Source organism: Penicillium argentinense, assembly GCF_028826775.1.
Source record: "Penicillium argentinense strain IBT 30761 chromosome Unknown utg000005l_segment0_segment0, whole genome shotgun sequence".
NCBI lineage: Eukaryota > Fungi > Ascomycota > Eurotiomycetes > Eurotiales > Aspergillaceae > Penicillium > Penicillium argentinense.
Genome location: NW_026622664.1, coordinates 209,923 through 223,916, shown reverse-complemented (window position 1 = coordinate 223,916; position 13,994 = coordinate 209,923). Strand labels below are relative to the sequence as shown.

At 47.7% G+C, this 13,994-nt stretch overlaps 5 protein-coding genes across 5 annotated transcripts; 3 read left to right on the top strand and 2 right to left on the bottom strand.

The window, feature by feature from the left end:
• Positions 1-1,081: 1,081 nt before the first annotated feature.
• N7532_004880 (fungal specific transcription factor domain-containing protein) lies at positions 1,082-2,974 on the top strand (the record flags this gene model as incomplete). The annotated part of the gene is made up of 1 exon (XM_056617374.1): positions 1,082-2,974. One exon carries the CDS (start codon positions 1,082-1,084, stop codon positions 2,972-2,974), a length of 1,893 nt encoding a protein of 630 aa, XP_056473533.1.
• Positions 2,975-4,386: 1,412 nt separating this feature from the next.
• On the bottom strand, positions 4,387-6,573 carry N7532_004879 (copper amine oxidase; the record flags this gene model as incomplete). Its single annotated transcript, XM_056617373.1, has 3 exons — positions 4,387-5,976; positions 6,040-6,468; positions 6,523-6,573. 3 exons carry the CDS (start codon positions 6,571-6,573, stop codon positions 4,387-4,389), a joined length of 2,070 nt encoding a protein of 689 aa, XP_056473532.1.
• A 794-nt stretch (positions 6,574-7,367) lies between these two features.
• Positions 7,368-9,131, top strand: N7532_004878 (NAD-dependent succinate-semialdehyde dehydrogenase; the record flags this gene model as incomplete). Its single annotated transcript, XM_056617372.1, has 4 exons — positions 7,368-7,391; positions 7,456-7,543; positions 7,596-8,263; positions 8,358-9,131. The coding sequence occupies 4 exons, from the start codon at positions 7,368-7,370 to the stop codon at positions 9,129-9,131; spliced, it is 1,554 nt and encodes a 517-aa protein (XP_056473531.1).
• Positions 9,132-10,261: 1,130 nt separating this feature from the next.
• On the bottom strand, positions 10,262-11,608 carry N7532_004877 (M24 family metallopeptidase; the record flags this gene model as incomplete). Its single annotated transcript, XM_056617371.1, has 1 exon — positions 10,262-11,608. The coding sequence occupies one exon, from the start codon at positions 11,606-11,608 to the stop codon at positions 10,262-10,264; it is 1,347 nt and encodes a 448-aa protein (XP_056473530.1).
• Positions 11,609-12,264: 656 nt separating this feature from the next.
• Positions 12,265-13,920, top strand: N7532_004876 (amino acid permease/ SLC12A domain-containing protein; the record flags this gene model as incomplete). The annotated part of the gene is made up of 2 exons (XM_056617370.1): positions 12,265-12,680; positions 12,750-13,920. The coding sequence occupies 2 exons, from the start codon at positions 12,265-12,267 to the stop codon at positions 13,918-13,920; spliced, it is 1,587 nt and encodes a 528-aa protein (XP_056473529.1).
• Between the last annotated feature and the right edge of the window lie 74 nt (positions 13,921-13,994).

The window sequence follows — 13,994 nt, the reverse complement described above, 5'->3', positions numbered from 1 at the left end:
TGAGGTGAATTGCCGAGGCTTTGAACTTTCCTTTTTAGTTATTTCAGGATCCCTAACTCGGATTTTAGGCTCATTATGCCAATAGCTGTCTTCTGTTCATTCTCCAGAAGAGAAATAATAAACTCATCGATCGCAAAGAGCACCAGCGAGACTTTTCATCTTGAATCAGGGCCCTCTCGTTTGGTGTTCCGCCACAAAGGACCGCACTTGAGGTCTTTGCTTTCTGTTCATTCTCTGTCTAGGTTCTCATCGGCAATAATTATTGGCCTCAGAAGTGTAACATCGCCTACGGGACACCCGCGGGTATATGCGGGCACCTAGGCATGCGCAGACACTTGAGTAGGGCCGAGCGCGGCCCGACACTGAGCGGATGGGTCCATAGTGATACATCATATGCTAAGCCTTTGGAGCAAACTCGATACTTGATGAATAATGTGTATCATCAGAGTTTGTCCCACATTGTTGTTTGAGCCTAAAAGAAAATAGAAAAAATATTGAGGTCAATTCTCTTGAGATTCCATTATCTAGTTTACTAGTCACATAGTTAGTGCTTTAATGCTTACGTAGCTTACCCCGCAGATAAGGACTCAAGAGATAAGTCCCCCGTCCTCACTGGAAGGCTTATGCCACGGATTTGCATCTCTCTGGGCCCTATAGAGGTCTTCTAGACGGTATCCACGAACAAGGCCACCGTAACCAACCTCCGAGGCCAATGAATAACCCGAAGAGATCAAAAAGATCACGTACGAGAACCGTTTCCTACAGCGGGTAAGGCTGACATCCCCCCCTCCCCACCTTTACCCTAAGTCTCTATCTCATGTGTGTCTAGCTGTTGGACGTGTCGAAAACGACGGATAAAATGTGATGAGAGACCTGGCTCGTGCAAAACGTGCGAGAAAGCAAGTTTAGTCTGTGCTGGGTATGATATCCGACTGAATTGGGGAGTCAATATCAACAACGCCGCTTCTGAACGCCGCTGGAGCCGGATGAGGGTCAGTCCAGGTAAGTCTTGGTGTCCCTGTTCATGTCAACCAGAGGGTCACTAAGATTGAACTTGGAAGGGAGATGCCTCAATCAGCACATGACGGACGAGGAGCTTGCCAGCACCCTCTCTATACTTGATCAAGAAACTGAATCCGAGACAACAGCTGGCCCATTCTCTGTCTTTCGCCTCCAGCCTCTTCATAACAGCTCTCCTGTTCAGCCAAATTCACCATCAGAGCGTGATGCGTGCGAAACTGGTTGGCCTATACCATATGAGGACAACGTATCTGATATTCAAAAAGGGATTGAACGTGCAGTCGCAACGCCACCTGATATGTCTGGGTCCAACGAGCCTACTGGCATCATGAACGAGTCAAACGCTAATTCTGGAGGCGAAAGCTCACCATCATTCTCTACTCTTGACGCCACTGACAGAGAGGAGATCTATTCGGTTAATGTTAATGATCTCCAACAGGCTCCGCATGACATGGTTTATCATGATAACTGTATCGACTATGACGAGATTGATGAAACTTCCCATATGATCCAGTTGTGGGATGAAAGTGCTGCTCTAGGAATATCACGCCATAATTCTGTGAATTGGCAACGTCGATGGTTTATCGACAATCTCAAGCGTGGGGCAGCCTTCCAGGGAGAAGGAGTGCGAGACCTGCACGCCATTCATTCGCCCGCGCCATTTTATCATATGACCATCCCAATAGCTGGTAATTCCTCGGTCGCGATGCTTGTCAGCCACTATGCTGAGCACGTCACACATCTTATGCAGCCTGTGGCACACCAGAACAATCCCTTCCGCTCTCTGTATCTTCCGCTTGCAATCAAAGGGTCGTTCGATATGGAGGACTATCGAGCTTTGGGCTGGAATATGTCGGCTAGAGCAGCAGTATTCCACAGCATCGTCGCTACTGCTGCTCTCCACCTTCTGGGGCTAGGCCTCAAGAGTGAAGATCTTGAACGTCTCATTTGCCATCACAAACAACAGGCTCTTGTGGCTCTTAGGTGCGCCCTTTCGAATACAGTGAGCACATATAAAGAACTCATGATAGCTGTCTTGTCTCTGGTTTCTATGGATGTAAGTCTCCTTCGCCATCCCCAGCTTGGTACAAATATTCTGACCACGATACACGTGATGAAGATCCTGGGTGGCGGTACACACGATCATTGGATCCATTTAGAGGCGGGAGCCCGTCTTCAGGCTTCACGGCATCACGCCCCATTGGTGAGCCGGGAAACTGGCCAACTGAACGCAATATGCACAATGCTTCGTCTTTTCGCTCAAACTGCGCACCCCAATCCTGAGCCATCGCCATGGGTCTCCAACAGACCCTGGTTTGAAACGAGAGCTTGTGATTACACAAATCCCAGTATAGAGTATTTATATGGGATTACCTCTACCATTGCCCGGTCCATCGACAAGATATACGTGGCTACACAGCACATAACTTACTATAAGAGTCGGCTATTACCCTCTGGCCTTCTGGAAGCTTGTGAAGCTTTAGGAGATGAACTATGCTCCTGGACAATGTGTTCCGAGAGTTTCTCAGCAGTAGGCTCAGAAGAAGACGACACACTCCCAGTTGCGCACGCACATGCAACAGCTTTTCATTACGCATCACTCATCTACTACTATCGGTCAGTGCAGAACCGCGACAGAAATATCCTTACTATGGAGCAAGAAGCCACATTAGCTGCGATGAACGAAGCGGAAGATTTGAAAGACCATTTATTCGAGCCTAAGTCTCGCCCCGCGCCGATATCGTGGCCAGCTTACATTGCATCATGTGAAGCCGTAGGCGCGCAGCGCGAAAAATGGGAAAGATGGTGGATCCGTGTGCAAAGCTATCGATTGAAAAATTTCTCGAAACAATACGCTACCGTCCGCGGGCTTTGGAAAAACCTCGATCGTCACCAGACGTCTGATTGGAGAAAAGAGCTTGAAGCATTAAATATACACATCATCCCAGTTTGATGATCAAAGTTTGTTTGGCGAAATATGCAAATGTGTTGGAAAGAAAATGCAGTAGATGCAAGGTATTCTCCAACCCGCAAGGGGGGTTCTTTGACCATAGGCATGTCAACTCATGGGATGAAAGCAAATGGACATCTACTTCAGATTGTGTGTAAATCATAGAACGCCAAATCAATCAACACTATGGTCTTCTAGGATGTGTTGATCGCTGCTACACCTCTTCTGGACCACGTGCTCAAACTTCCCCAGAGACTATGCCAACCGACAAATAGAGCGCTCACCCGAAAGTACCGTTGTAGTCGAATCGCCGTGGCAGCAGTATAGATAAATCAAACCTTGAAAAAGAAAAAAACAATGAGTTTTTCAATCTTTTTCTATCATGGTCGGCTTTGTGGATGCACCGGATATCACTAATTCTCCAAATTAATATTGCACATTCACACTCGCAAGGTAAGGTGAGTCCTCCAGTATTCTATGGCACTTATAGACACGCAACGACCTAAACATATGTGAGAAGTTCTTGAACACTATGGCAGACATGCAGCCACATCTTTTGCCTGAGATGAGGGTTCGATCAACTTGTTCTGACTTCGACTCGGAAAGCCCATGCATTCACTTAAAAGCAGATTTTCAATCATTATGGGTTTCACGAAAGCTAACATACTTTCGAAGGCTACCACGCTGAGAAATTATGGATCTTGGCGGATCAGAATCGGTCACAGGCGACACACCAGGAACTACAATCATTTTAAAGCCAGAGTGGTTTTGGGGCCTCCTCATTCCGAGCATGCCAGAGACGATTTACCCACTAGGTCCGAGCCCTGCATCTGGAAGTGACAGCACGTCAAAATTGAGGCTAGAGTCGCACTCCATTGACCGTCTGTCTCAGGATCCTGGACGATGGGGGCGTCTTGGTTCCGGTCTCACCATCCCTGAATTCTCTTCCAACCGGTTTGGAAAATGATACATATAAGTCATTGTCAGCCTCAGCAGCATTAAAAGAAACAACCTAGGTCATTTCGGCACGGTGCTTACATGGTTTTGACTATCAATATTTCATTCTTTTCTAGACAAACGAAAAGGCCAAATTTTGGCTTGATGTTCATCAATACCTCATCAAAAGAAGCACAGCGTTTTGAATATCCATTCTTCGTGATACAGGTTGAAGGCAATACTAAATAGACGCCCAGTTCCGTTTTATAAAATCTTCGATCTTCACGTGAGGCAAGGTGTATTGATTATTTTCTAGTATTATATTGCTATACAAGTCGATCTACGTCATATTAGAGATACCACTCCTTGCCAATATAGTAACTGATCCTTAAGCCACGTGAATGAATCGAGTTCATATTAGGTGGAAAAAAGGACTTGTAACCAGCGCGTAAAAATAGCCTTGATCGATCTCTGAAGCTTTACAGTCTGCAACATCCAGACTTGGAGTTGATGTCATTGCCCCCATCAACCAACACACTCCGATTTCTCTCCTGGGTGGAAACAGCAACATCCAGACCAGGGTTTCCGGTGAAAAAGTTTGCGGGCTTGAGGCCGACAACCATTTTCTCTGATGGCATGACAGGCCAGTCTTCAATTCTTGGGTTATGCGTAGAGCCGAAAGTATGCCAGATAACAATATCCTTGTTTCGAGTCGAGGATTTCTCAGTTCCAGCACGCCTTTCAATAACGGTAGCGATGCCATCACCACCAGTGGACTGCATTGTATGGCGGCCAGAGGGGAAGTGCTCTTCATCGTCATAACGTGTAACCCAGACAGCATGTTTTCCAAACTCAGAGCGCTTCGCGTGGTACGAGTCTGGGTGCGCTAACAGCATTTGACTGTAAGCAGGAAGTAGCTTGAAGCCAACAGGAGTGCCGGTCACTGGGTTGATGACGTTCTCGTTGATGATTTTAAATGTGCGGTTCTTGGTGAAATCTAGGTCAAAGCCCCCCTCTTTGTCAATGATGGAAGAGCGGGTAACGTATCCGACACCAAAGGGGTTGTCGTAGGAGTCGACCTGAGCTTGCGATTTTCCCGCATGGTCAAACGTGGGAGTGTCGACAGGCATAGCATGTGATTCCTCCACCTGTAAGGAGTTGCTGTGGCCATCGATTGCTGGATCCATGCGAAGAGAGAATAAATGTTGGTGGTAAGGTGCCAAGACGCCCGGCGCGACAACAGTACCATAGGGTACCTTATCACCAATATCGATTGGACAGGTTGACAGGATACCGGTGGCGCGAACTTCATAATGAATCGATGCGTCCTGGCCGAATTGGAAAGCGAAGATATATTCGTAGTTGCTGACAGTGATGATCGTTTGCAGAACAAGAATTCTCGAGCGCGTCACAACTGCGTTTTGGGTTCGGAAGTTTGTGTGCTTCCACAAGATCCCGTCATCTTGTTCATGGCAGCAGATCACGTTAGGAAGCTTGACCGGATCTCCTGAAGTAGTAGTATGCCAGCCATCAAAGTACTTAATATGACCTAGGCAGTCGCAGCCTAGACGTAGGTTGTTGGCGTTGATCCCCGCTCCGTCGTTACCGAGGTCAAATGCGGCTTTGCGTGGGTATGGAGCCCGGGGGTCACCATATGGCACGAACATCTCTGCAAGGGACAATCGGTAGAAGAGACTCCGGTTATCATAGCGAACGTCATGAAGAGTGAGGCCTTCTCGGTAGTTAAACCCGATGTGCATAGACCATTTTTCCCACTCCAAAAAGTTCCCTTGTGTCTTGAAAGAGGGTCCTTCAGGTTGTACCACTTGGTACGGCTTCGTCGTTAATCGGGGAGAAGGCCTTAAGCCAGGGCTGTATTCAGTCTCCGCTCCATGAATTTTACGGCGGTCGAATGGCTTTGGCTTGTTGTGGATACGTTCGCCAGGCCCAGAAGGCAGTTGATAGATCCTGGTGACTTTCAATTTTTCCGACACCTCCGCGCACAGATCCAGTGGATATGCGTAGTAGTTGGCGTCGGCGTTGTCCACTAAACGCATGTAGAACCAGCACTATACAGCTTGTCAACATTTGCTTTTGATTAAGATCGTATATAGCCCAGAATCATGGCTTACCATGGTATTTCGCTGTGACATGTCATTGAGACCGTCTGTAGCATACGCCCATGCCTCGACGATAACTGACGCACCGGCAGGTAGTTCAAGGTGAGCGATGTGTTCCTGGACTCCTGGGTCTGCCATGCAAGCCTTCTCAACCGCTTGCATATAGTCAGAATCAATGTAAGGGTGCTTTCCAACAAGATGTTGTTTTTGAAGGATAACAGCTTGGCCTATATCGACCCAGAGTTCAATGAACTTGTTCTCAGTGTCACCAGGGAAAACTGCCTGGACACGAGCGATTCTAGCAGGTCTTTTGATTCCATTTTCCCCGCGATGCTCGTGCTCTAGGAATGAAACCATCTCAAGCTTCGCAGGTTCCTTCAGAGTAATAACCCGGAAGTTGGGGGTTTGTCCTGGAAATGAACGGCGTACAATAGCAGCGGCCTAGATGTGTTGTCAGTGCCAGTTTATAATAGTCATCTTGGGGTTCTATTCTACCTTTGCGATCTCTTTTGGAGTCAAAGGGTCAAAGGGGTGATTGAGCGACATAGCTGCGAAAGACTTGGAATCACGACGGTCGCGAGTAGGATAGTTGTTTCTTGTGCTTAAGACGAGGGGTATAGAAGATAGTGTTTTTGGATAGACGATTTCGGAGCACTGAGAGTGACGATTGTTGGAAACTAGAATATTTCCAAAGGTCAGTTTTACGCGAGGGTAATTCATTTAGATGGAAATACGAGTTTCCGACCCACTTCCATGAAGGTAAGGATTAACCGGGCGACGCATTGAAGGAACCAGGACAACCTCAAGGGGCAAGAGCCAGCGGTCCAATCCCGGCGAAGTCGGAACGTCCGCCCGCAGCTTCCGTGTGGAGAACTGGGTCCAAAACTAGCAGGTAAAATTGACCTAAACAACCCTAAGAGCAATTTTAGGCGCCTGCTGCTCAGAATATGATAGCATTCAGTGGGATAAGGGGGGCCGAGCTTGCCTCTGCATGCGGGATTTCCGCTAAGGTACAAGGCGAGCCGAGTCACCATTCATCATGAAGCTCAAACTTCCCGGCCGCGATTGTAATTAGCTAGAGAAAATTTCCTGTCTCTCACGGTTAGATAATTACGAACGAACAGCTTTATTAGGGGCAAGTCTAGAGATTACGTGGTCATAGGAGACTGGACCCGCTCTCGACAACCCGGAGATACTTGTTATCCTTATTGCACCGAGGGATCCTTTGAAATAATTGGAGAGATTGCCTATAAAGGACGAGCTCTGCCGGAAATTATTTTGCATCCTAATCGCTCAATATACTCTATCGAGGTTGTATCTCACGATTAGCTTCCACAGCAATGTCCAATCCGCTTCCTTTAAGGGTTTATCTTCCCCCTAACCTCCGCTTATCTTTCAAGATACTAACCTTTGCCAATATGTCGATAGCTAGATGACCCAAGTCTCCTCCATGGAGCCTCTTTGCTACATGGCAAATGGGTTCAAGCCCAGGAGCAGCAAAAGTTCGCCATTGAAGGTCGGTCCCACTTACCCGTCACCTACAAGAAGACTCTAAAAGTGGCATTCAGACCCCGGGTCCCGTCAAATTTTTGCCCACTGTCCCAATAACCGTCTCCAAGATGTTGATCAATATGTCGAATCCGCGCATATCGCGTTCCTCGAGTACAGAGAAGCAAATCCCAGAGAACGGGCCAAGCGGCTCTTGAACTGGCACAGCCTGATCACCAATGCAAGAAGCGATATCGCAAAACTCATCGTCTACGAGACAGGCAAGCCGATGACAGAAGCCCTGGGGGAAGTTGACTACGCACTAGGCTTTGCATGGTGGTTCTCCGGCGAAGCTGAGCGCGTTCGCGGCTCAGTTGCTCAGCCGTCTGTCTCCAATAGACGCACGCTAGTCATAAAGCAGCCAATCGGTGTCAGCGTGGCATTAGTTCCCTGGAACTTCCCTGTTGCGATGACGATCCGCAAAGCTGCTGCGGCTTTGGCTGCTGGCTGCTCGATGATCGTTAAGCCATCGCCTGAAACCCCGCTTAGTACACTGGCGCTTGCAGATCTCGCCTTGAGGGCTGGGTTCAAGCCAGGTGTCTTGAATATCATTACGACAGATAACGAAAATACCCCTATAGTTAGTGAGAGATTGTGCAAACATCCGCTCGTGCGCAAAGTCACCTTCACTGGTAGTACTGCTGTTGGCTCAATCATTGCAAAACACTGCAGTGATGGGTTAAAAAAGGTACGTCTTTATCCAAATACGCAGGCAGGCTTCTCCATATCTGTTGCGCTGCTTCATTATTAAGACCTGTCGAACATCGCTCACAATTCCATAGGTCACTCTTGAGTTAGGAGGCAACGGTCCATTCTTAATTTTTGACGACGGTGATCTTGACCAAGCTCTGGCTGCACTAATGATCTTAAAGTGGCGAACCGCTGGGCAGGCATGCACACACGCCAATCGGGTCTATGTCCAAAGTGGTGTTTACGATAAGTTTCTGCCCATGCTAGTCAACGCTACAAAGAAAATCCAAGTTGGCCACGGCACAGCGAAGGACACGACAATGGGAGCGTTGACGACATCTCGTGGCTTGACCAAAATGGAACGGCACATTGCCGACGCCGTCTCTAAGGGTGGACAGATTGCGTATGGCGGGAAGAGACTAACGAGTCTATCCGGGAACTTTTTCCAGCCCACGATCATTTCCGGAATGACACCTTCCATGCTGACAAGTCAAGAGGAGATCTTTGGGCCACTCCTTGGATTGTATCGATTCGAAACAGAGGAAGAAGCTGTTCAGATGGCAAATGATACTAGTATGGGACTCGCAGCATACTTTTTTACCAAAGATACAAGCCGTTCGTGGAGGTTGCTCGAGAGCCTTGAAGCCGGAATGATTGGTATGAATACAGGTAAGGCCACTATAATCCACCCCATTTATACGGGACTTTCTCAGAATATATTAGGAAACGCCTCTGCAGCCGAGTCGCCCTTTGGAGGTATCAAGTCTTCCGGGTATGGAAAGGAGGCAGGCAAGGATGTTGCGATAGAAGAGTATCTGATTTCGAAGACTGGGACTTTGACGGTTGACCCCATTTCGAAGCTTTAATTCACTCATGATTTGACTGTATTGTTTCCATCTTAGTGATCTCACCAGGTTTGTCCAGATATGCGCTTTCGGATTAAATTGTATATAGAGTCTTTCCAGTGAGAATAATTGACCCACTATGTAAATGTAAGATTGTTTATAAAAAAAATGCGCGTTTTCCTTGTTGTTTCCTTTCAACGAAGCGATGAAGAGGGAACTGGGATCGTCTCCGTCCTCCGCATGGCAAGCCAGCTCAAAACAACATAATTGCATGGATTTTGCCGTACGTTATTTGCGTTGGTGAGCCAGCGGGCTGAACCCAAATTTTTGACCTAAGAAGCGAGGGCTTCTACAAAAAAACAAGAGGAAAATTTTTGGAAGTGTAAGCAGTTTCTCACGAGACAGCCTCACCTTCGTTTTTAAGTAGATGTCATCAACTGTTTGTACCCAGATAAACGAGCCGACAACTGCAACAAAAATCTTGTTCCACATTGGAAGACAGTTCGTCCCTTGGAGCGTCATGATAGTCCCACGGCAATTACGCACTTCCCCTTGAGATATAATAATAGCCGGCAGCACGTCTTTTGGGTCCGCTCATGATGCGTGATTTCCGCTAAGGTACAGAATAGCCAGCCATTTCGCTGGTTTTAGCCGCCCGCATATCCCCAGACCTGGGGTTCTTGGCAGCTGTGTCCAACCTGTTGAACGAATTATATTCAGCACTCGCATAGTTTGTTGCCCATAATATCCATTCAACCGAGTCATCTAGCGAGGAGCAGGGTAACTTTCCACGGTCGAATTAGTCGGGTTCTGTACGATCTATGGCTCCTCCGTTCGCCCGGGTCTAAACATGTTGGATATTTTGATCTTATGGTTCATAGCATGTCATTTCGACTGGAACTCGTAAGCACAGTCGCAGCATTTCCTAATTGGTAAAAGTGGCCGAGCAGTTACTTAGCGCTTTTATTACCCAATCGACCGCCATACCATTCAGGCTGCGAGTCACCGACATAGTGTGGAGTATTTAGCCTGCTATAGAGCTACGAGTAACTATCATTCAACAGTGGTGCAACGCTGGCGTCGATTCAGTAGCTACTAGAATAATCCTGCTAAACCAATCTATCCAGGTACAGGCAGTTCTCGTTGAGCAGCTAGTACTCACTGAAATCATATTCTACCTCGTAATCCTCAGCATCAATTTCACCGTCAGAAAGCTCGACGTCCTGAAGATTCTCTCCTTCATCCTCCTCCTTTGCAGTAAATCCGTACTCTTCTTTCTTGATTTTTTTCCAAGCCGCAATGGTCTGCTTTCGAGTTATACAGAAAGGCAGTTTTGACAAAGAAACACACCCGTCTTTGGTAACCTCGACACTTTGCCCGATAGAGCTAGCAGTATCAGTCGCTCTATCCATCAGAATAATGTGGATAAAAAACACCATGCCTGGCTGCGCAATGACATTTTGGCCTCGGACAAACATAGGGTAGTCCATCCAAGTAGGAGCAAAAGTAGCGCCCATGCTATATCCACAAGCGCTAAACCGCTGTTCTTTGAACCCATTCTCATCTGCAACTCGAGCATAGGCTTCAAAGACGTCGCCAATCTCCTTTCCTGGCTTAAGAGCGGCCATCGCTGCTTCCATCTGTAGAATATTGACCTCGAACATACGACGAGCGAGCTTAGTAACTCCGCCGATATGAATAGTTCGCATCAGACAGGCATGGTAGTGTTTATAGACACCGGCATGCTCTAGAGTCAATTGGCGATCAATCTTCGACTTCCCGGTCGAGTACCGAGTAAGGACAGCCTTGTTGCCGGAAACGAGAATATTCTCATTAGCAGGATCATCCCCACCACCTTCATACACCGTCCCAGTAATTTCGCGCCATAAGTCGCCTTCATATGCGCCAGGCTTGGCCAATTTCAACGCTCTGACTAGCGCAAAATCAGCTAAATAGGCGGCCTTTCGGATCTTATGAAGCTCAGCCTCTGATTTGATAATTCGTAGTTCGCGACCAAAAAGAGTACTATGGTTGACCAAAGTGCATAGGCCACTCGTCGTTTCCTCTAGTAGCTTGCCAATTTCGAGGTTCAACGTCGCAGAATTGGGCTCATAGCCAATTCGATGCGAGGGTGAGTTAATCCCGAACTCCTTGAAAACCTGTGCGACTAGGGCAACCGGGTTGCTACCCACGTCATCGGGGCGAAGCAGAATCTCTTCTTCCTTGAGGATAGAGGTATAGAGGGCCTGGCGAAGGTCTGGCATGCGAGTAATAAGCCGCATCGAGCCGTCAATGTGGAAGTACATGGCCTGAAAGAACACATATCCAAAGGTGTCGAATCCAGTGAAGTAGTACAGCGACTCTTGTTTGGTGATCAAGAATCCATCAAGCTTCTCTCGCTTCATGAGATCAAGTGCATTCTGTCGGCGTTGTCGGAACTCCTCCTCGGAGAAGTGCAAAGCTCGCTGAAATGGCTGGGGCTTTTTAACAGGAACCATGACGGCGGGGCCCGAAATGATATCGAAGATAGATGTAGAATAAGTTGTAGTGATGGATTGAGTATTGCAATTATTGTTCTCAAATTTGGGGGACAAGTATGGTCTTATAAATTGTATTTCCGGATCTCATGCATAGCTCGGCTTATCTGGCTCTGTCTTGGGAAATTGGAGATCGAACCTCGAATCGGGTCTTTCAATCCAGTAGGCGAGCCTATGACGGCGTAGCCGAACGGTAACCTGGAAAAATCTGGAAGCTAGGAAGGAGCCACCAGGCTGCCCGCTCGTTCTTGCCTTGCGAAGAGTAGTTCGCTGGGTGGGGCTCCGGATGCTCCCAATGGTCAGTTCGATACCTTTCGCTAGTCCCAAATTACTGCACTTGCCCCGCCCGTCCACAAAGGCTGTGTTGAATCGGGCAGGAGCGACCGGGGGTCATAGCGTTGGCATTGATTGGCCGGGCTTATCAACGATGAATGTATGATCCGGGGAAGTGCAGTGAAAATCCCCAAACTTTACTAGTATGCAAAGTTACTATGTTTACTACATATAAATCCCTGATGTCGAATTACTCCAGCGATAAAGACTCTCGTTCTTCTTTAAATTAACTGACATTTTGACCTACAATACACAACCACCACTACCACGCGAGAGGAGCCCAGATGAAGAAAGCCGAAGGAAATGACCAGGAAATTCCAGGTACCGCCAGTATGGAAACCATGGATAATGGTACGACGCACCGTGGCCTCAAGCCTCGTCACAGCCAGATGATAGCCTTGGGGGGCTGCGTTGGGACTGGGTTGTTTGTTGGTACAGGAGCAACCCTGGCTACGGGCGGACCGGCCTTTATCCTCGCGGCATTCATTGTGATGAGTCTTCTAGTCCACAGTGTTGTCACGACTATCGTCGAAGTGACGGCGTATATGCCCATAAATGGAGCCTCAATGTCGTATTATGCTTCTCGATATGTCTCCCCAAGTTTGGGTGTCGCCATGGGATGGCTATATGTCTACTCGTTAGGTATTTTGGTCCCGTATGAAATTACTGCGGGAGCCTTGGTAATCGACTACTGGAACAGGTGAGTTCCTAAATACATTTTTACCACTTGGTTACTTTCGATTAATTCATGATTGCTATCTTTATTTAGCCCCGTTGACATTGCCGTGTGGATCACAATATTTATCTTTGTCATTGTCGGTCTAAACTTTCTGCCAGTGAAGTATTACGGTGAATCGGAATTCTGGTTTGCAGCCATCAAGGTGATTACGATTGCAGGGCTCTTAATTCTGGCCTTCGTGATCTTCTGGGGTGGCGGACCCAATCAGAATGGCATTCTGGGTTTTCACTATTGGAAGGAACCGGGTGCGACCACCACCTACCTTATCGAGGGATCTGCAGGCACTTTTGTTGCCTTTGTCCAAACTCTCGTCTTGAGCGCGTTTCCTTTCGTCTTTGCTCCCGAGCTACTACTCTTCACCAGCGGAGAGATGAATAACCCTCAGAAGGACCTCCCGAAGGCTGGTCGCCGCTTCACTCTCCGTCTTATAGTGTTTTACATTGGCTCGGCCTTGGCAATAGGCGTCATGTGTCCCCGCGACGAAAAAGCACTGATAAATGGTGGCCAGGGAGCAAAATCCTCTGCCTTTGTCGTGGGGATCCAGTATGCCGGGATACATGGGCTAGGAAGTGTCGTCAATGCTGTTATCTTAACAACGGCATGGTCGGCTGGGAGCGCCTACTTATACATGAGCTCGCGTGCTTTGTATTCATTGGCACTCGCAGGACAAACACCCACAATATTCAAAAGGTGCACTAAGGAAGGAGTGCCATATGTGGCCGTAACAGCCTGCTCCTTGTTTTCGCTGCTTGCGTACCTCAATTGCGGAACCAATAGTTCGACGGTCTTTCAGTGGTTTGTCAACATCACGAACACATCAGGCTTTTTATCTTGGATAAGCTGCTGCGTTGTCTACTTGCGCTTTCGGGCCGCTTGGAGTACGCAGGGAAAGCCAGCCCTGCCCTACCGAAGCTGGATCCAACCCTATGGTGCATGGTTTGCGATGTTCTTTTTCATCGTCTTGGCTTTTATCAATGGCTTCAGTGTCTTCTTCCCTGGACAATTCTCAATATCGAACTTTGTGACGACATACATTGGAATTCCTGCATTCTTTGCGCTTTACTTGATCCACAAGATATGGAGAGGACGATCGGATTCCTGGCTCCTTCCTGCCAGCGAAATAGATATCCATGAAGGATTGGAGCATATATATGAAACTGAGAGGCCGGTCTCGGAAGAGGAACCCGACCACAACAAGTAGATAGATGTAGATCCACAACCGCAAATATGATTTTTTTTTTGAACTGAAATGAACGTTCCTGACTCAAGCAAATA